This window comes from Cyprinus carpio, chromosome A6 (genome assembly GCF_018340385.1).
Source record: "Cyprinus carpio isolate SPL01 chromosome A6, ASM1834038v1, whole genome shotgun sequence".
NCBI lineage: Eukaryota > Metazoa > Chordata > Actinopteri > Cypriniformes > Cyprinidae > Cyprinus > Cyprinus carpio.
This window is the reverse complement of record NC_056577.1, coordinates 29,632,349-29,655,711: the sequence shown is the minus strand read 5'-3', so window position 1 is coordinate 29,655,711 and position 23,363 is coordinate 29,632,349. Positions and strand designations below refer to the sequence as shown.

General features: G+C 35.0%; 1 protein-coding gene and 1 pseudogene across 1 annotated transcript; one reads left to right on the top strand and one right to left on the bottom strand.

The window, feature by feature from the left end:
• LOC109073606 overlaps positions 1 to 13,303 on the top strand; it is a 31,663-nt pseudogene extending 18,360 nt beyond the window's left edge.
• Positions 13,304 to 17,781: 4,478 nt separating this feature from the next.
• LOC109073607 (actin-binding Rho-activating protein-like) lies at positions 17,782 to 23,072 on the bottom strand. The gene is made up of 2 exons (XM_019089701.2): positions 20,738 to 23,072; positions 17,782 to 18,863 (listed from the first exon to the last, which is right to left on the bottom strand). The coding sequence occupies exons 1-2, from the start codon at positions 21,314 to 21,316 to the stop codon at positions 18,426 to 18,428; spliced, it is 1,017 nt and encodes a 338-aa protein (XP_018945246.1). The 5' UTR covers positions 21,317 to 23,072; the 3' UTR covers positions 17,782 to 18,425.
• Positions 23,073 to 23,363: the final 291 nt, after the last annotated feature.

Here is a 23,363-nt window from a genome sequence, read left to right as displayed (position 1 = left end):
GATTGTTAGTCTTAGTAATCTTATATCACAGCAATAAATAAAAAGTGCGGTTTGAGGGATCGCTCCTCATAAGTTATCATCAACCCAACAATATAAACCCCGCTTTGTCAGTATAAACTTTTCCCTCTGCCGGCTTTGTTCCATTTTCTGAATGAAAATCCAGAGTTCAGACCTTCTTCTTGTTAGATGTACTAGTAACTTCATTTCAGATCGGACACTGGTCTGGAGAGTGTCACACTCACAAGCACACAGACTTTTAAAAAATCTTATTTTAAGCAGGACACTAGTGAGAGGACAAAAGCTGGTTTAATTCCCAATTTCACCAATGTGCCAGAAAGTTTTGCACAAGTTTGGATATATAAATGGATTAGATATTTGCTGGTTTGGGCTAGTTAGAACAAGGGCTATTATCATTATCTAAAAAAAAAACAAAAAAAAAAAAAAAAAAAAAAAAACATTGTTTACGGTGACTTAAAAAAAAAGTATTCATATTCTCAGCTAGTTGCCAATTCAAGCAATTCTCATTTTCAGTTAGTTTGGAAGTGTGAGAGTGACTATGATAGAAATCTTAAATATACAGCTCCCATAAAATCCTAAAAATAGTAAGACGTTAATCAAAATAATTATTATCAGTACTACTATTAAATATAGACATTGTTTAAAAATGAAAAAAATGAATAAACATGACCCAAACGCACTATTAAAATTACTAAAACTTTAAGTGAAATACAAAATAAATAAATAAATAAATAAATAAAAAATAAATAAATAATGTGCAATGAAAAAGGATAATAATATATCAGGACTACGCACACATATTTAAATTAATAAAATTTTAATAGTGCAGTGCCCCTCTCCCCCCTCTTTTTTTTCATTGAACAAACTAAAATTTTAAATTAATTATCAAACATTACTAGACATACCGTGGCCAAAAATATATTTGGACATGTAAGGCACACTTAAAAAGAATCAATGTCATTGCATTATATGGTAACAATATACAATAATTATCTTAAAATTAACAAAATACAACAAATAAAGACAAAACAAACAAAGAACAATACTTCTACAGCATTTAGCATAATCAGTTTATGTTAATTTCAACATTTACTTATGCATTATTAAAATCAAAAGTTGTGCTTGTTTACATTAGTTAATGCACTGTGAATTAACAGTGAAAAACAGTCTTTCTTATAACAGTCTTATAAACTAACATTTATAAAGATTAATAAATACTGTAATAAATGTATGGTTCATTGTTCGTTCATGTTAGTTAATATGTTAACTAACATTAACTAATGGAACCTTATTGTAAAGTGTTACCCATTAGATAATAACAGCAAGTGGCATTTATTTTAAAGAAAGATTGCGCAAGTATACTTTTCCATACAAAACATGATAATATGAACAACAGATATTTGGTTCAAATGAAGACAAAAAATATTGGGACCAGTTGGCAAAAGCTAAAATAGAAACATTAAGCGAGGATGCAAGATGATATAAACTTTAGAATAGATTCATAAAGATTTTTCAGCACGCGGCAAAACCACATTGAACAACCAACAAAAAACACACACAACACCACAGAACCAACTCATTAATAACAAACACGCCATCTTTGATCCCTCGAAGTCTCAGGGATGCGCTTGCAGACACCAGGCTTGCACTAGCCTGCCCCGATAACAAAACAATATATTCAAGTTACATAACTACACCACGAATAACGATATGTTGTGCTCGGCACACGTTGCCCCCCAACTGACGATCTATTCAAAACTGCATAAATTTCCAGTTCACTTTCACAACCATCAAACACTCTATACACGTATGTTTGTGCCAATACCCAGCTGCTCCATCTTTCCAATTCAAGCGCCCAAGAATTCAAACAGACAAAAACTCCCCACAAACCTTACGTAATGTAGTTAGAAGCCCTTCCTGTGCAGCTCCATCATGGGAGTAAAAAATCCAGCCATTCAGCGGGATTTCCTGCACAGTTATGGAGCGTGGGGATTACAGTTTGGGGCTTGCCACAACTGAGGATATTTTACCATATTACATAGCATCTTATGCATCTCATGAATATGAACAGAGGTAAAAAATTTTACAATAAACTTCATTGTCAGTCTGGGCTTTGCACCATGATGGAAACTTCTAGAAATTTCGTAATCTTTATTCTATATCTAGTGTTTATTTTTTATCTGTTGTCCATTGTTTGTAACTTGCCTTTTATGGCAAGAATAAAGTTGTTTTTTTTTTTGGCTTTAAATACTTTAAATGTTATGAAACGTTTTATAAAAATGTATAAAACATTTTAAACTTAAAAAAAAAAAGGTGAAAAAGCTTTCCAAGCATTACAAAGGAGCACTATTTAAACATTAAACAATAGGACTATAAGCATTGTATAAAAAAGTTGTAAACATTGAAGAGTCATATGTTGTAAAAGGATAAAAAAATGATAACTTTACTGAACATTTGACACAAAATTGTTTTACATATTTTTAAATGGCACAAATTTCTTTAGGTTTTTTCTCTCTTGCCCTAAAACCTGCATATTTAAATTTAACTTATAGTTGTTGACTTCAAAACACATTGCATGCAGCATCATCTTGCTGCAGCTGTTTATACAGTTATCTTGAAAGCAATAGCTGATTTATAGTTGTTTTAATAGGTCTGCTTTTGCTTTATTAAAAACAGCAAATTTTATGACATCTAGATTAAAGACCTCTTTGCCAGTGTCTGACCTGAACAACTCCCACTTTTTATTGTCAGTAGAAAAAAATGTCTAATTTTGGAGAGCAATGAGAAGTGCAAAAGAGGTCACTTGTAGTGACATTTCTATTGCAGGTGGATCTGTCATAATGGCCCTAGAAAAGCTGTACAAGCACACGATTCTACATGCCCTACATTGGAAACTCAAAAAGTCAAAACTTTCTCATGATGCATGGACCAAAAATATATCCATATTTATGACTCACGAAATTACATTAACATCATATTTGATAAACATTACCATTAACGCTTGCCTATAGAAAATAATGATGAGTGCAAAAGTAAAATGCCGCTTAAGTTCACACAGGTCTAGCAAAAATAGACCATGGGTTTGACATTTGAACATGCAAGAAGGTGTCCAACAATACTTAATTATGAACAAACTTTTTTTTTTTTTTTTTTTTGTTTGGGGGGGGTGGAAATGTTTCGACATGAAACCATGCATCTTTCTTTAAAATCATGTGCCATTTCATATGCAACTGAAATTCATACATTTTTTAAATGTCGCTGTAACTCTTTTTGGGGACTCCTGTAGTATAAATTATAGACTGACAATGTTGTTGAATTCTAGTCTTCCATAAATTCTAAAATAGTAGGTAAAAAAAATCTAGCTAAGTGGAGAGATATAATAGATAACTGAACAGGCAGATCATCTGCATGATGAGGGTTATAATAAATGAATATTTTCATAAATTCAATCATACAAATATAAAAAAATAAACCCTTAAACTTAGTTCTGTATTTGCAACTAGTTGCCAACGACAACATCTCTAATTTAGGCATGAGCGGAACGTGGATATATAACGTTACATAAAATATCTAGACTGATAAATGGACCTTCAGATAGACAATATTTAAAAACCAAAACCGACTCGCGATAGCGCTGGAACTCAACGGTGTCGCGAACCACACAAAAAAATTATGAACACTGATACCTAAAATTAACAAGAAAATAGCAACAACAGCTCACAACTAAAATAGCGGACACAAACTTAATTCAAAATATTTGTCTAGCAACTATAACTAGTGTAATCACTCCAACGTCACACTGGAAAATACACACTAGTCGTCCACCAAATTTTAAAATAAGTCTGCGCTCTATTTCAGCTATATAAACATTTCCCACACTAACCTTTCACTTTTTCTCTACAAGAAAACAAAACTCATTGTACGTGCATGAGGAATGGAGCATCTGTTAAAAACGGGTGATTGGCATGCAAAGAAATACCAGAGTGCACCCAGAAGAGCAGCACAGGAGACAGGTGATATAATAAAGACAAGTTGAGAGCAGTGCTGCCTGAGATGCCTAAGTGATTAACACATACACACAGACAAATGTTGTAATTCTAGTGACATCAAGAATGTGGCGTGGTAATATGTGGACGCGAGTGTATAAGGTGTATTATGTCACTCTCCCAAAGCTGTTTTGGGCTAGTATGTATTGTTTACTGATGACTGCTGCTGACGCGCAGTGCACGCAGGGGCCACCTGACTAATAATGGACTCTCCGTTTTTGCAGAGATGAATGATGAATGTCCAATGCGAGAAAGGAAGCAGGGTGAAAGGTATCGTTTTTGCTCAAAAATTATAGTTCTGGGGCCTGTCTAGTCATCATCTACTATCCCTCAATACCTACAACCAATACCTCAAGCCTTTTCTCCTGTGGACCACAAATGGAGATGTTTTGAAGAAAACAAATATGGTCCTCCACACACCACACACACACACACACAACCAACATACAACTTAAAAGTGTGAGGCCCACTCTGGGTTCTGTCTCCTAGTCTTCTGAAGTGCACATATAAGGAGGTATAACGTATTAGTTAGATGGAGATCAGCATGGAAAGTGTGTTTTCAAAATCAGTTCATGCTTGCCATCTTTCAGCAGCTATTATCTTTATTCAAGTATAGATCCTGTCTTACTTGAACGGGGGAAAAATCAAAACTCATGTCAAGATTGATTTCAGTATAACACATTTTGAAAATCAGCAATACCAATTCTGACGCACAATGGCATCACACATTTTGGCGATATACTGTCTGTATTCCTATATATGTCTATTCATAATATATATTTATATGTAATATTATATATATTACTAGACTTACGTATAGTATACTGTATATATTATATATAATATAAGCCGATTATTGTGTCTCATGTTTCCAGTTAAGTTACCCAAACCACTTGACCACGTTGTGAGGGGTCGGTAAGACTATGTGTTGGGACTTTTTTATGTTCTATTGTAATACTTAATAATATATATATGGTTTTCACGGCCTTAACTATGAATTAAAACTAAAAAACAGCCATTATATTTTCAAAATATATTATTTAAATATTTGTATTTAAAATTTTACTGGTTTATAAATGTACTTACCATTCATTTTTGACATTTTAATCGCACCCTTGCTAGAAAAAAAAGTGTTAATTCTTTAATATCTTATGCAGCTTTTACGTGTATTACAGTAAAATTATTTGTAATGGACTCTGCTGATTCTCCGTTTGTGGCTCCAACAAGGACAACAAACATCAAGGGGTGTTTAAATGAAGAAGATTCCTTCAAGAACATAGAGGGACAATGGCAGGACAGAGACATCAGAGGAGAGACTAAATGATGAACTAGATATTGACCGTGGACAAAGAGACAGGAAGGACGTGAAAAAATTGAGCAAAAAGAACAAGGAACACAAAAAAAGAAACAAACCCACAGGGCGATGAAAATGGCAATCTCTTGGGATGCCCAGTCTGAGTATTAGGCATCAGGATTGTCTGTGACCCTCCAAAAGTCTTTTAAAAATAGACCTGTTGTGGAAGACGGCAACTACGAAAAGCGACAGAACCGGGAATTGGGTGGAGAGGCGCTGGAGGTTAACATCGGAGGTCAAAGCCACAGAAAGAAAAAATAATTATGAATCCGTCCACATTAGTATGGAGGATTATTGAGAACAAACACAGAGGAATGGTAATGGAGAAAGGAGGGAGAGATGAGTTTGAAAGGAGGACTGAAGGAGAACGACAGTCATATAGGAGCTGCATATTTTAAATAAGATATATATTATTAAGAAGAAATGTGTCAACTTTTGCGTGCAGAAAGGCAAAATAAATTACTATTTTCGAACAGTGTTCCTTAATAATCAGCTCCATCTGCAACTGGTCGTCTCAAAACAAATAGCTCCCATTCCCAAAGCTCATGCCATTCATTCAGGCCAATGGTTTTGCTGTATTGGACTGGCCGGGATGCTCAAAATAAAATTAAGAATCGTTTTCGGGGCAATCAACCCTCAGTTTAGTAGAGGAAAAAGAAGTAAAAATGAGTAGCATGTCTTTTCGAAACAAGATCTGCCATTTAAACTTTTACAGCTTCACACGGATGTAAAAACACCTTCATTTGGGGTTACATTTGCTCCAACCAGCACCCTTCTGCCTCTTGCTCCTTTATTTTCTTTTTCCTTTTTTTTTTTTTGCAGAAGGTGAAAACACAGCGTTAGTTTGGCCACCACCATTCTGCTTCTGTTACATCTAAAATGGATCAATTTGGTACCCTAAAAATTAGACTAATATCAGCTTGCATCCAACGAGCACAATGGCTCTTCTGTGTTTGCTAAAAAAAAATGGAAAAAGCTATTCTACGCTAAGGGATATCTTCAACCGGTAGATAGACTGAATTACACCATTTGCCTTCCTTCTTCCTAATCTCCCGTAAGATTAAAAAAAGATATCATGTATAAAAAGAAAAATAAGAGGTTGCTAATGCAGCATTGCTTCATAAGTGAGACAAGCAGGTAAATGACTATTTTACTTCAAAATATAATATAATATAATATAATATAATATAATATAATATAATATAATATAATATAATATAATATAATATAATATAATATAATATAATATAATATAATATAACTATAATATAATATAATATAATAATTGATTAGGAATACTTAATAATGCGTTATACAATTAAAATACAATTATATTAATTATATTTAGGACCTATTTTAATGTATTAAAGTTATTTTATATATACTGTCAAAATATATTTTATGGGCTACTATGTAATATTTTGACAGTATACATTAAAATCAGTTGTTCTTAAGTAATTAGGTTAATTTAATCATAAAATATTTTTGCGAATAGAATTGGAGCTTGTTAGTTTTTAGTTTAAGGCTTAGAATTCTTTATTGGAGATGTTTAAGGGAGAAAATAAATCTGAAGAATAATTTTGGAAGTCTGAGGATAAAAGTGGGCAGTCACTGTTGTGCTATTAGATGAAGGCCAGACCTCCTGTTTCAAGAGGTCATGAGGGTGAATATGACATGGAGTATGCGGCTCATCTCCTAGAAAAACATATACTGAAGTAATGAATTTTTGGCCGCATACATCTCAAATCTGCCTATAGGAACAGGAAAGCAGTGTGATTATATGCGTGTGCGCTGGCTTTGCTCCAGCGGAGCACTCGTCGCTATCAAAGCAGAGCTTCACTGTTAGGCTTAAAAAAGGCTGTGTATATTACATAAAAGAGAAGTGCCTTCCACCCAATCGATCCCGTCCATCACGAGCTAAGCCGTTATAGTTTCAGCCATCTGCAGCAACAAAAAAATAAAGAAAAACTTGTAATGTCTGTCATACTGCTCATCTATGTGAATCTTCAAATCCATCAGAAGCAACACACATATTAACATCTTCTAGTAAAAATAAAATGTTTGTTGAATACTTAAAGTGCGGGTGATTGACGGTGTTTTCTTTAATGAGATGTGTTATCTGCACAGATAAAGTACAAAGGGAAGAGCAGCGATCCGAATCTGTGCGTTCTGAAATACACACTCGGTGAGAGGCGCATTGTCAGATCTTGAAGCAAGGGAAACAGCAGATTGATTGATGTCATTGAAGCCATTTCAAGCAACAATGTGCCAAAAACACAAGCACAGGTCGGCCATGCTGACTCAGTACTTCTCTTCAGACTAGGTCCTGCTCACAACACTGTAAAAAAAAACATACTGAATATGTTTCGCAGGTGAACCACAAATGTTCCCTAACATTAGTTTAAGATGGCAGCATTAGTTATATATTCATGTCCATCAAAATAATGTGGCACGACACCACACACACAGCAACTACAATACCAGAGCGTGCTATGTAGATAAAGTTAACACGATTTTTTCACATCTCTTAGATGGGACAACTACAGTCCTGCTGCAGTGTGTTTCTTCCCTCTAGTCTGAACTACAGTGGAATAGTGTTTAGCATCAGACGCCCAGTTTAGTGACTTATCTCCGGGATGGGATGGGACCTGCTCAGTGTTTGTGGGACAGAGGCAGACACTAGCCCTAACTTCAATGGGTGAGAGCACCTCTACTAGTAATTTACATCTCAGAATAAAACTACTACCATTTGTGTATTTTTTTGTTATGTATTAAATGATAATTTAAAATCCCACATTTACTTTTTTGAGATGTGTAATATATAATCTAAATGTTGGAGTTGAGAGCAGACATGGACAATCTTTTTTTCTATGCAACTAATACACGGATTGGTAATTTGTCAGATATGCTTGTCAACTACACAACGAAAAGGTTGTTTGATATGACAAAATATTCAATAAAATAGAATAAGTATCTGTGAAAAGAAATGGTGCTTCTATTTTTGATACTAATCCAAAAATGATAATGAAAAAATAATTTCACAAAAACCTGAATCACTGATATAATTAAAGAATCAAAATCTGAAATATAGGTTTTAATGAAAAAAACATATGTGCAGAATGTAATTTCAAGAAAATGGCCACTGAAAGCTTACCAATACTCATTTATTCTCAAATGTTGTGTAGTATGTTTCTGTTTATATGAAAAGATAATATCCCTGAGATATAAACGATAACAAAACGATGTTTTATAGGGTGGGCTGTTTAGCCAAAATGACCAATGAGCACACCAGGACTTAAAGCTAATAGTTTACATTACATTTCAATAAACATTAAATAAGGGGACACCAATTTGTTTGTAGAGTAATACATGCATTGTAATGTAAATATTGTTAACACTTCACAATAAGGTCTTCATTAGTTAACATTTGTTAATGCATTTACTAACATTAACTAACAATGAACAATACATTTGTTACAGTATTTATTCTTTGTTAATGTTAGTTAATAAAAATGGAACTATTAATTTATAGTTCATGTTATCTCAGGTCCATTAAATAATAATAACAAATATGATTTTTGATTTTAATAATGTATTAGTATTTTATTATTATTATTTTTTTTATTAGTTTCATGGTAACGAATGTAGTTTTGTAATGTTAACAAAGGGAAACCTCATCACCAAAATATTAAAATATACTAGAAAATCAACAGAATGCTGTTGAAAAGGAAGAAAATAATATCCACTCACCCACATGTCACTTGACACTCGTTAATGTGCATACTGATGTTTTCAGGAGATGTTGAGATCGGTCTAATGGAGAGGAACGGACAGCTGGAGGTAGAGATCATTCAGGCTCGAGGACTCATCATGAAGCCTGGATCTAAGGGCCCTCCAGGTGATTCTTCATCAGACAGAGGCTTGAGCCTGATAGAGCGATTAGATTCATTTAGCCACAGGACAAAACTGACTCCAAATGTTTATAGACTGGTTCTCAAATACACAAGTTTCTTTTAGAGTGTTTTCCTATTCTTATATGAATATTCATTATACAAAAGTGTGCGTGTGTTTTTTGAAAAAAGAGAGGAAACTGAAAAGAGACTTCTAAATCGGTAGCTCTTCAAAATTATTTTCAGTATAGTGTATTTCAAACAATTGCCATTTGAATTATTATATTTTTTGTTTCCCTCTTCCCTTTCAGCGGCCTACATTTAAAGTCTAACCTTTTAGAAACCCGTTGAACGGCATCTGCGTTGCCAAAAAAGAAGACTGAAGTCCATCCGGAAATCGTTAGATCCCACTTACAATCAAGTCCTTGTTTTTTTCAGAGAGCCCACAGGGGGGAAAAAAAAAGGTTGTACAGGTAAACTTCATTTTACCTTTTCTGAAGAAAATGAGGGTTACTTGGCCATGGTGAATCAGAGGGATTTTTACACATTGCTGTGCAGTTCTGCAAAGAAGTTCTGGGTGGTTTAGTTCGGGAAGTCGTGGCCCTAATGGTTAGTGGAGTCGGACTTGTAACCCAAAGGTTTGCAGGCTCGAGTCTCGTACCCGCAGGGGATTGTTGGTGGGGGGCATTGAATGTACAATGCTCTCTCTCCCACCCTCAACACCACGACGAGGTGCCCTTGAGCAAGGCACCGAACCCCCCACCTGCTGCCTCCCAGGGGTCACAGCAAAAAACGGGATGCCCCACTGCTCCAGTGTGTTTGTTCCACAGTGTGTGTGTGCACTTTGGTATGGGATAACCTGCAGAGCAATAATTCTGGTTATGGGTTACACCATACTTGGCCACATGTCACGTCACTCTGCTAATTTTGTTGTTAGAATGCCTTACATTTATTGTCCACCAAGCAAAAAATGTCCAAGTTACTTTAATAGTTAGCATTAGAAGGGTTTTAAATCTCAAACGGGCTCTAGTATGAGCAAATAGATAATTCATTTCAATTCGTTTCATTTATGCATTCATTCATGATGATTTAACATTAGGTGTCAAGCACTTCAAATTTTTGCATCTGTCTAGTTGGTTATTTAAATGACAAAGAAAATAGGCTCTAAGTTACAGTAAAGTTACCCACGTCTTTTTCATTATTTGGTGTAATTTCTCTGTAGGTGACGTGATGTCAGTGCCTGATTCATTTCTTGTGCCTCCCCTCCATCACTGCCAGAGAGAACTGGAGTAGAAACAGCAATGCAGTGAACACTTATTTTTAGCAGCGGTGAAGGAATAAGAGGAAACGTTTCATATCTCTCCGAATTAGACATTTTTCTAAGGACAACATTTATGAAAGTCTTTCAGAACAAAACATTAAAGGTTAGAACAGACGTTTGGCAGGGGGATGTTCAGTAACATCGGGTGGTTGGAAAAACATCATTTGCAAGTTTATTCACTGGTTTACGACATCCTCCATCCAAACATCTGTCATTATTATGTAATCTAAGGGAACTTTTAGATTGATCTATTATAAATTATTCTTCAAAATTTTCACACATCCCATTATCATCTTAGAAATTCAAGTTATAGTTTGTGCTGCAAGATGGATGAATCACACAAAAGCTGTCAAGAACATGGTCTACATCAGATTACGTCAAAAATAAAATACATAAAAAAATAAAAAGAGAGAGAGAAAACTTGTTTTGCTTAAAGAAAATGTAGCTCATGTTTTAAGAATCTTTTGCATTGTAACATTATTCCATGACAATAAAGCACATTTCCCCCCAATAGTCATGACTGTAATGCAAAAACATTGCATTTCTATTACTTTAATGCAGAAAAAATATGATGTACTCTTTTAATTGTAAAAGAATTATGGACCATGAAAGAATTTTGTTGATTTAATAAGCATGCTGAATTTGTGCTTCGGATTTAAAACGCCACGTCAGATGCATTTTAAATGTTTTCAAAATGTTAAAAAAAAAAAGCTCCTGAAAAAGCTCCCTTAATGTCAAAGCTATACTGTATAACGGGTTCATATGACGTTGCTAAAATGAACATTATTTTGTGTATTGGTGTAATGCAATGTGTTTATGTGGTTTAAGGTTAAAAAAACACATTATTTTCCACATACTGTACATTATTGTTTCTCCTCTATGACCGCCTGTCTGAAATGCCACGATTTTTATAAAGCTCATCATTCTGAAATCCGTCAAATGTGTTGCACACACATGAATATTTGGGCTGAACTGTTCTGGAACAGTGTTGTAAATACAACTTAACCACTGATTTCTAGTTGTGTCCTCTTTTGGAAGACCAAACAAAGTAGTTTTCGCTTTCACAACGAAACACACAGTGTCTTCACGACACGGCGGCAGCGGCAGCAACAATACTACAGCAAGAATAAAAGTTACGCCTTCTTTCTTTGCTTAAACTTTTGGGCGGAGCTATGCAAATCTTCCCACACAGTGACATAGACATGTGGGGGCGTGTTTAAATGAGGCGTTTCAGGAGGGCGTGGAACTAAACTTTTAAATAGAATATTTCTTTGTGTTTGAGACTTTAGTCTGCAACTTTAGGGATCTTATCAATTCACAAACAGCTTGTAACACAACTTGAAATCGCATCATATGACCCTTTTAAACACACGAAGATGAAGAAGAAAGTTTATAAAGTCTTTAATCTGACACAGGGTAATCCAACACACAGGGTAGCATAAACTCAGATGAGACTGGAAAAACTAGAACTGAACACTACGCAACCAAACAAGGATCTTTAACTACACACACCTGAACAAAATGACACAATTAACTCAATGAGGTGAACATACAAGAGGAAAACAAAGTCCAAACTGAATGACATGTGACACTTAATGCTTCTAAAATAAGCTTTATTTTCTTTCTTTATTCACCCAGAATGATGGAATTAACAAATAATGACCATGGATTATGGTATAAAAAAAGAGAATTCTGAAATGAACTACGAGGATTATAAAAATGTAGAATATTATAGTCAAAAGTACTTTTCATTGTTCCTTATGATAACATAATACTTCCATTTCTCATGAACAGGTCATCGTTTGGGGAAACTACGGCAGGATGGATCGTAAATGCTTCATGGGCGTGGCCCGCATCCTATTGGAGGAGCTGGATTTGACAAACATGGTGATTGGCTGGTACAAGCTTTTCCCCACCTCTTCTATGGTGGATCCCACGATGGCTCCGCTGATCCGCCACTGCTCACAGCTCTCTCTGGAGAGCACCGTCGGGCCGTGCTGTGAAGGTTCATAAGACTAACAACTCCACTAGATTTATTTTTCTCTGGAAGGGCTCTCACAGCCCCCGATCCTAAGAGTGCTGGTTGTGCATGACTGCGGCACCTGAAACCTCTGGAATGTTCTAGAATTTCTTCAGAACAAATGACCTTTCTGACAATATTCAATACTCCGAACTGACCACAGAGGAAATGCTCTTTTTCAGCCTCTGAGAAAAAGATTTCAGGACAGGCAAAGAATGCAGGCCAGACATCTGGGCTTTATTTTAGCTTTCAACACATTAGCTTGTGATGGTCTGTATGAGGAAACATCCTCAAGTTAGATCTGATTTCCAGAAAGCAGGTAAATGTTTGTGCAGTCATCACGTTGGGTGCTGCAACGGATTGGATGAAACGGATGGGTTCGTGCAATATGACATACAATAGAGAGAAGAATGTATCGGTAATAAAAGTGCGGGTTTGCATTCATTTTCTTGTGTAATGAACAATACAAGAATAGATATATGTCTTAAAAAGATTCAATATGTGTAGTTTGAAAAGAGTCGATGACTCTGTTTGTGTCTCTTCCGTTTCGTCTTTCTCATTACTGAACAGTGCCAATGCTGCCAGCGAGTGGCTTTATTTGTGGTTAGTGTCTATATTCAGTGATATGTATCAGTAATCTAAGCAGACACATATTTAAAAAGACTAATTTTACACAATCTTTTCCTGAACGGTGACATATTCCTGATGAGGAGTTTTTAATGTTATTGTACGTTTTTCCCCACTAATAATATATGGGAAATTTAAATGGATACAAGATGCTGAAGTAACATAGTGATTATAAAATAAATGTGAGTAAATGATATGCTTACAGTAAGTGGTCGACAGATATGAGGTTTTTTGGCTGAAACCAATATTTCAAGAGCAGAGAGAGACAAAACAGACATGATATATACATATTAATACAATTTTATGTCATGTACATGAAATGAATGAATTTAAATGAACACATTTTCAGGAAAAAATACTGAAAAAAAGAACATTTGTTCTATTCATTAATAAGGTTGTGATTTTTTTAAAACGAACAGTAGGCAGAATGACCACTTCTGTTAAAAAAAGAAAAAAAAAAAGAAAAATATTGGTCAAATTTATTGCCATGGCCAATATTTAAGAGTCTATTACTAATTATTAAAAGATAATTTAGTTTTGCACTTTATAATCTTAAATGTCTTCTCTTATAAGTAACCGCTAGTTTGGGATAAGCCAAAGTTAATTTCTTCTTTATACTATAATATTATTGGTGACTACGGGATGCAGAATCTTTAGTAGCAATGATAAGGTTGTAGCATTAGATAGCAGCATACGCATGAAAGGCATCTTAGTTTGCCACCATCTAATGAGGTTTTGCATGGAATTGGTTGATAGCGGATTATAGAGCATTTTCGCTGGCAGTCGAGCAAACATGTAGCAGCGGACGATCAAACAAAAATACTGTTACATGATCGCACTGAGATGTACTGTGTGCCGCCCCGACGCAAGATCAGCGTCAGAGATGAATAAATACTGATGCAAATGTTTTCATGATGAAACATTCATACACTCTAGCACAGAAAGGGAAGAAAACAGCATTCTGCATAGCCAAGAATTTTTACGTCCAGCATAAAATATATGACTATTTCTGAAATAAATACACTATTTACCACTAGACAAAATGATTTTTTTTTTTTAAGATTTATTCCTCTCTGAGAAGTTCAGGAGTGATTATTTCAATTAACACTGAAAAACCTTGAATACCCTCAACATAATCACGTTGTAAAGGCCATACAAAGCACTGCCACATTCTTTTTAAAAACTTTAATTTTTATTGTCTTAAAAAGCAATAACTGTATGATTTTTTTTCTCACTTTATTTGTTACACGGATTAAAGCCAGATTGTCTCTGCATCACATTAGAAACTTCTGCATCCATGTAGCAATATAGTAGATATTTGGTTTTAGACGAAGCGCTGAATGTCTGAGATCCACATTTCAAACATGTCTTGATGGGCTAAAAGAAATTCATGATTTGGAAAAACCTTTTTGAGCACTGTAGTGATTAGCATTGTATATTAATATGGACAATATATATTAATATACATGAATTTAATATAGCATAATTTCATCGTTCATATACATCAATGTCAATCAGTGTCTGAAAAACAACATCTTTTTTGGTCTGTTTCATGTAAATAGACTTCATGGTCTGATTTGGGATGTCAATACTTGCATTTAGTTTTTAGGCTGCAAGCAACACATTTCTCCTGTTTACATCAGCATGATGTTATTGCTGATATTTTACAAGGATTGGATATATAATTGCTTTTAAACTCCAAATACACTCCAGATGTTATGAAAGAATGTGATTTATAGAATACAAAATGAAATATCTCCATTCCACATGTTGAATCATTAGGAATAGTTTTTGTAAAGCCTTACTTTGTAAACCAGAGGTCTTAACACAATTCCAGTTTACGATACGGCGGAGAAACGAGCATGCAAGAATGTCATTCTGCTTTTATTTCTATTCATTATCTGTCTTTCTCTTTCTTTTTGTATTTACTATTGCTTTAATCTGGTAAATAGTCATGGCCTTTTGTCATCACATTTTTCACCACACAATTTTATAACTAACTAATCTACCATATCAACTATACTTGTTGAAGTTGATAGGGCAAAATTATCAACATATTCCTTAAAATTGGATGCTGTGATATTTTTCTTTGTGGAGATACTTGTTTAATTCCTTATTACTATTCATTATATGTACATTTGAATTCGTACAATAATGTCACTGTTGATTAATGCACAATTTAGTGTATTGTTACTCTACTGAAAATGGTTATACAGAATAAAATGGCTCACTCTGATTTACAAAACACATTTCTGGCTGATGATTGCCTGATGCTTCATGGGCTTAGAAGGAGATTTACCCTGAAACCATCTGATAACCTTTGACAACTAACATATAACGTTAAGCTTATTGTGCACGGCAAAGAGAATCAGATATTGAGTGTTATAGTTAGCCTGTCTGTCTGCTGCACTCAAGTCTTTATCAGGAGATGAAATGGCTTTTAAAGAGTTAGAGCAAGGAAAATTAGATCAAGCACTCTTGATTTGGGAATTGAGCTGGATGTTGGTATTTGGGGGATATGGCTGTTTTATTATTGTGTGTGTGTGTGTGTGTGTGTGTGTGTGTGTAACCACTGTCCTGAATAATTTTGTCCCTGTTTGATGTAACTACAAAGAATAAAGATTGCTTTTATACACATCATATGCATCACACCCACATACATTTTAGAATATAGCTTCTTGCATAAAAAAACAACAATAATAATTATCTTTTTTATTATGTATAATATATATATATATAATATATATATATATATATATATAAATGTATTTATTAGTCTAATATATATACAGTATATATATATATATATATATATATATATATATAGATATATATATATATACACACACACACACACACACACACACAATTATAAATCAATTTTAATAAATACAAATATTATATAATTTCTAAAAAGTATTATTAATATATACCATGTAACATATATAGTATTAATAGAATGTAATGTTATATTATTAATACTTTTTTAGAAATTATAATACAATAATATTACAATTATATAACTGTCATATTTAATATTACAATTATATAACTGTCACTGTTATATTAATATTACTACTAATAAAAATGATCAAATAATTGATGGATAATTATGCAAAAAAGTAAGATCCTCTCATTATGACAACGTTTATTTTTTTTTATGTAACACAAAAGTGGTTTTATTTCATCATTTACTGACAGGAAAATAATTCCACATCAAATAAATAAATTGTTTTATTTACAACAAATCCTTCTGTAAGAAGGTTATCATGCTTTCATTTTGAAAGAGGCCACAAACATTGAACAATAAAACAACAGCAAATGTCTTAAAGTAGACGCAAATTAACAAAATGTTCAGATGAACTAAAGCAAAAAAAAAAAGAAAAAAAAAAAAGAAAAAGAAAACAGACCTATATCATCCCTATATTCTCACAAGACCAAGTTGATTTGTCATTGAATTACAAGCATGAAACATGAGATGATTTCCAAAACATGTCTAGACATCAAAGCTGGTGTGCAAAGCATTCAGAGGATGCCTGGTGTTTGATGTGTGAGGAGACAAACACGAGATCCATATATTCCCTTGTGTAAACTGTGAGCGAGGAGTCGCCCTTTTACCATCTCAAATATGAAGCTCCTCACTACTAAAACGAAATCCGCTTTCAGAACATGTCATGCACCAGAATGGACACAGAAGAGCATGTGTTCATCTCAGAAAGTTCAGCAGTTTTCTGAAATGTTCTCAAGGGTCTAACATTTCATTCTGCTAGAAAAAAAAGTATAAATAGAGGGCTAATTTGAAACTAAATATCTAGAACCTAACTTTAAGGGGTCCTATTATGCTCTTTTACAAGGTCTTGATTTTATTTTGGGGGTGTACTAGAACAGGCTCTCATACTAGGTTGTTCGAAAAACACATTATTTTTCACATATTTTACATTATTACAACACCTCTCTCCCCAGTCTTGCATGAATGGCTGGAATAGTTCCTGTATCAAATGAAGGCCTGCCTTCTGAAATACAAAATGCGCTGTGATTGGTTAGCTGGTCCAGTCTGTGTTGTGATTGGCAGCACTCGGCGCCTGGTCGGGAAATGTCATTCCCCTTACCATAGCCACCTACTGTGAGCTTCAATGTAAATATTGCATCAAAATCAAATCAATTTGAGCACAATTTAAACCTGGATGATTGTAACCACTCTAAGCTCATCTGCCTTGGGAAAACTAGTGCGTCTTGGACATAGTGATAACACTCTTGTGTCTTCTCTAGTGCAGCTCAACCAGGTCTCATTCCATTCGTCAATCTTTGTGACATCACAAATCCTGGAAAATATGCGTTGTAGTCCAAACGAGTCATTCGTTGTAGTTTTTGAAAAGTGATTTCTGTTAAATAAAACATCTTCTTTTGAAGTAGACTTTGAGCTTTGTAACTTTGCAGATCTTTTTTATGCTCAAACAGCAACATTACAGACTAACTAAAGTTGAAAAAGTGAAAAACCATAATAGTTGTTGGGAAAAGTATGTTTTTAGTGCAAAAACAACAGTATTTTGAAAACAGCTGAGATACTGTGAAAAATTAAGTTCAAGAAATAAGTTAGTTACTTTTTAACACTGCAACTTATGGTGCATTCAAGTCATGTCGGTATAAATCGTATTTACGAGTCGTTATTACGAGTGGGAAACTCTGAATTTGGAGCGTGTCAAAGTGAGAAAAACACATCGGATGCAATGGATGCAGCCAAAGACTTTAGATATGTAGCGTCTGTATTGACAGTAAATTTGAAATTAATAAAATGTTTTTTTTTTGTCATGTACAATTAAACTACATAAGCTACATTATACAAAATATTATGTTATTGTATAATTACCATAGAATATATAATTATTCCATCACCTTCATAAATTGAATAAAAACAGAAAAAAGCAAAAACACGATGCACTTTCTTTATTCATCATTTTGTAGATGTAGAGTAAAAAAAAAAAATCAATGAATTTTATGTAGAAAAGTTAAATCGCCATCTTGTTCCGACTAAAGTGACTTGATCGCACCTGAGATCATAATTACTATAAAACTTACATAAAACTTGTCAACTCGTAAATTCAGTCTTCCCAAGAGGACTTGAATGCAGCATTAGCAACTTTCTGGCACATTATTCTAGTAATGTGATTATAATGTCATCATCCTGGCCCTTCCAGAGCATCTCGCCCTCAAAGTCCACCATCTTGTGTTTGCGACAGCGCAACAAAATTCCCACAACTTTATCAGAGATCTTAACGTAGCGGTCAAACAGGCGGCCGAAGGTGACATAGATATGTCCCTCTTTATCCCGCTGGCCCATGCTGCGTATGATAAAACACATCTCCTCCATCTCACGGTGGATATGTTTTTGAGCCCGATCGGCGCGTTGGGCTGTTTTGGATCCCTCTTTGGGCTGTCCGTATCCCGCGTCGCCCTTTTGGAGTCGAATAGCCATGGCATGTTCATAGTCAAACTCTTCACTGAAAGGGTTGAGCTTCTGGCCTTCAATGTGGTCTTCAGCGAACCGCTGCCACTTGCTCCTCAAGTCATTCGTCGTGGTTATTTTAATCTGAGAGGACAAGATTCATGTGTTATTCAGGACCACATATTCACATCACAAAGTGTATGTTTTAAAGAATTAGGGCCCTATCATACACCCGGCGCAATGCGGCGCGAGACGCGGCTCAAGTGTTTTTGTTAGTTTCAGCCCGATGCAGTTCCCATTTTCCCATCCTGCGCCACGTTGTTTAAATAACAAATACATTTGTGCCCATTTGTTCGCCCATGGGAATGCTGGTCAAAAATGCGTGCTGTGTTCAGGCGCATTGTTGGCGCGGTGCTATTTTGAGGAACTGAAAATAAACTGCACCACAGACCAACTCAAACCTGGTCTAAAGTCTGGCGCAATATTTTTTCTTTGTTATTTCAAGAGCGCGTTAGTAATATGCGCCTATAGGCAGGTGCACAATGCGCGTACACATTGCTTATTACACACACAGGGATGCGCAGCAGCAAACAAACATTTTTAAAAATTTTAAATTATATTCCGCCATGTAAATAGCGAACCCGCCATGGCGCGAGCGCAACTGGCTTTTAAGGGGGATGGGAGATGAAACTCGGATTGGTTTATTGCATGTTACGCCCAAAAAACAACCATTACTCATTAAGAGACAGGGTGACATCATCTGCAAAAGATTTCAGAGGTTATTTATTATTATTAAATCATTATTAGTGGTAGTATTAATAATGATAATAATAATAAAAATAAATAGTAAGAATAATAAGAATAAGAATAATAATTCACTTTAAAGACAAACATTTTTCTTTAAATTAACATGCACAATAAGATTAGGAATGTCTATTAGCAAAAGTAAATACTTTAAATTTGGATTTAATGTTGACTTTAAAACATATTTTTTTTTACAATAATATATTATTCAGATCTTGTTTAAGGTGTAGACAGCCAGGCTTGTCACCAGACAGTCAAATTACACTACTGTCTGTCCGATATGCCTGAGCATTACTGTTAAATATTTCTCAGGATGTCTTCAAGGGGCACTAATTTCACATGGGCGCCATCTGAACCCGTGCTAAAGCGTCGTGTGAAATGAAAGCTGGTGATATACAAATACCACAGTGACACAGCTGTGATGGATCTCACTCATCAAGTTGAGGGTGAGCATGCTGCTTTTTGAAGGTCAGATGAAAATGATCCATCACTGTTTTTATTTACATATATTCCATTGAGTTTATGATGGAACATTATGCTGCCGTGACGATACAGTTAGACTGTGAATGTGTTTTCACTCCCATAACAACTGAATTCAATGTGAACAGACCGAGATTCTCTCACAAAAGGAGCGACAACCGAATTTCATCCAAGATAACAAAATAAATGACAGTGACTATTTACGCTAGTTTAAAAAAGGTACTGTATTCTCCGGAATATGTCGCAGATTTTTTGTCATCTGAAATGTGCTATGAATTATATTCCAAAGCAGCTTATATAATGCATTTAACGTCAAACACACAAACATGCACAAGTTAATTTTTATAGTGTATTTGCCACACACCACTAGTATCAGTTTTGCTTTAAATTTGTTTCGCTTGCCATTTATAATATATATATATATTATTATATGGCACTATAATTAATGTTTGTTTTAAACTTATATTTTAATTTTTGTTCTGTTCTGAATAACATTACATTAAATTATTTGTTGTGGTGAACTAAAATACATGTTGTTCACACTAAGTGATAATATCCTTAGATGATATTCACAAAAAGTGTGAACAAAAGTAATACACAATTTAATCTAAAGCTATAATATTTAAGCAATTGTGGGCGGAGTGAAAATAGCTTTTACTAATAAGCGTGGCTATGTGCACTCAGTACAAACAGAAACTTCCAGAACATAGCTTAAATTGAACAGATAATCACACCTTTTGTCTGTTGGCATGTTTCTTTGGTTTACTCTCATTCTGATCGCTGTTGTCGCTCAGAGATGCTTCCTCCCCAAGACCACTGTCCTCAGCATCTGAACTGCTACTTCCGGATCCCAGCACCTTCGCCAAAGTTCCAGCTTTCCCTCCACAATAGCGTCTCCTGGTGGGAGATTCATTGCCAAGAAAGTTTTTGGTATCCTCTGATGTTAGCTGATTGGTGTTGATCTTCTCCTTGATGATGTTCACTAGGTCTTTTCCGTATTCGTTACATTTTGGTGTGATGGCTTTAGTCACAGTCACCGTCTTGATCTGGTCGTCCGCACCATCTTCACCATTCACCGAAACCACACGAGGAGTAACCAAGAGTTTCATCTCATTCTTCTCCTTAAGCTTTTCTTTTGTGTCCTCAAGGATGGTGTCGGGCATCCATCCGCTCGGGATCATGTCTTGCTTGTCGGTGTGTTTGTTTGCCCAGCTTTGCCAGCTTTTGGCGAGGCTGTTCACCGTCGAAGCCACCCTGATCTTTCTGACGGCTCTGCTAAAAGGCCGGTTTTGCTGGATGGCAGCTGTACTCATGGCTCTTATTGTGTTTTCTTTGTTGGTGAGGTTCAAATCTCAAGGTTTGTAATCTGTTTGGATGCTGCTGTTGGTCACCAGGGTCTTTTATATAAATGGAAAGAGGAAGTGTCTACTGAAGTGGGCGGTGTTACATTCCTCTGGATGCACATGGTGTCCACTGTGACCCAAAACATGCTAATGGAATTTCTCCAGTGGAATAACAGGTGGCCATGGTATGACCAACCAAAAACACTTCTGTCTAACCGTGCAACCATGCAAAAAACTTTACTGACTGCATCTCTTGTTTTAGATGCACCCATGATCTCACCATACCATAAAACCGCTTAAGGACGCCTATAGATCCTGATGAAACGACTACAAATGCATGCTCTTCTCCACTGCCATGGCATGTTTTTGTACAACGTGCCAGAACTCAGTGTGATGATCTATTTTTGCAGACTGGGTGTTGAATTGTGCATGTGCGCGCTTCTGTTGATTGATACACAGGCCTGTTCTCAAAGCGCAAGCCAAGCTATTTTAAGCAGGAGTCGTGCTGAAGAAAAACTTAGGATGAGCCTTGGATTTGCACATCCCCTCTGTTTCATTTATACAACATTGCTGATAAAATGGTGAATAGGATTATTAGAGTATTAATCTGCTAGACATTTTCATAAGGCTAACCATTAAGTAACTAGGTTACTATAGAGATAACGCGTAAAGCAATGGTTCATAACTGCTGCCAACCTAAAAAAAAATGGGCTGCAGACCTGTTCTGATAAGGTCACGTACAGCTATGATAAATTAAAATAATAAAATGTAACTACCCATATAATATTTCCCATATTTTTTATGTTATTTGCTGCGCGTTCAATCAAACTCTGCAATATTTTCCAGGCAGAGTGCTGCAATGTTAACATTTAAAAGACAAATAATGTTTCTAAAATCGATACTGGAGAGACATCTACAAGCCAGAATTGACAATTTTCTTATGCAGCCTTGGTCATGATTAACATTTTGCATAATTCATGGTAACATTAATAGATTTTAAATGTCTGACGTTTTTTGCTTACATTTGTACAACAGTGTTGGTACTTTGTTTGGTCACCAATTTTAAAATGTAATGCAAACCCAGCTAAGAATAAGTCTGCACTGCATTATATGACATTATAATGTCAAAACTGCTGAACCGATAAGGTCACACACAAAAATGCTAAATTTAAATACGGTAATAAAATGTAAAGCAATTTTTCTTATTCAGCCTCAGTTATTATAATAACTATGCATAGTAATAACAATACATTTCAATGTCTAATTTCTAAAGATATCCCTATTTACTTTGCCACTCGGGTCACCATTTGTAAAATTGTAAAAATGTAATGTAAAACCAAGTGAATCCTGCTCTAGATAACTCAAAGTGATGCTACCTTAATTGCTCAAGGATGATCCGAAATCTGTGCATGTTAAATATATATCCACCTCTTAAATGGCTTGATTGTTTTTAGCTCCCACATAAGATCCCTGAATCTTTGGGGACAAAAATAAAGCGACTGTCATTTTGGATGTTATTCTCGTCTCTTCCTGCTTCCTCTGGCTTTCGGTGACTCACATATGGAGGAGTGTATCGAGGAAAGAAACCGTCACTTATATCACCGCTAACACTACCAGCTGGATGCACTTACCAGCTCACAATGCAGCTCAACACACTCACATTAATGCTTATTAAAAATTTTCACTGACTGGCCAGTGTAGCATCTCCTAATGTATTTGTAAAAGACATTCACAACCTCAGACAATTCATATTTAACACATTTGGAGACATAAATGGCTTTTGTAGGAAGAAAATAACAAAGGAGATATATTGATCTCTCAATAATACAGTAGCTTTAATATTGTAATCATTAATCTCAAAAATAAAATTATAGGAGAACAAATCAAGACTTTTCCCTGTCTACTGTTTCAGAAGAGATTTCAACATCACATCAAATGTGTGTTCAGTTTTTCCAAGTCTCACTATGAACTCAAACATTTCTCATCAGACTCTCCTAAGGCCAAATGATCAACTGTT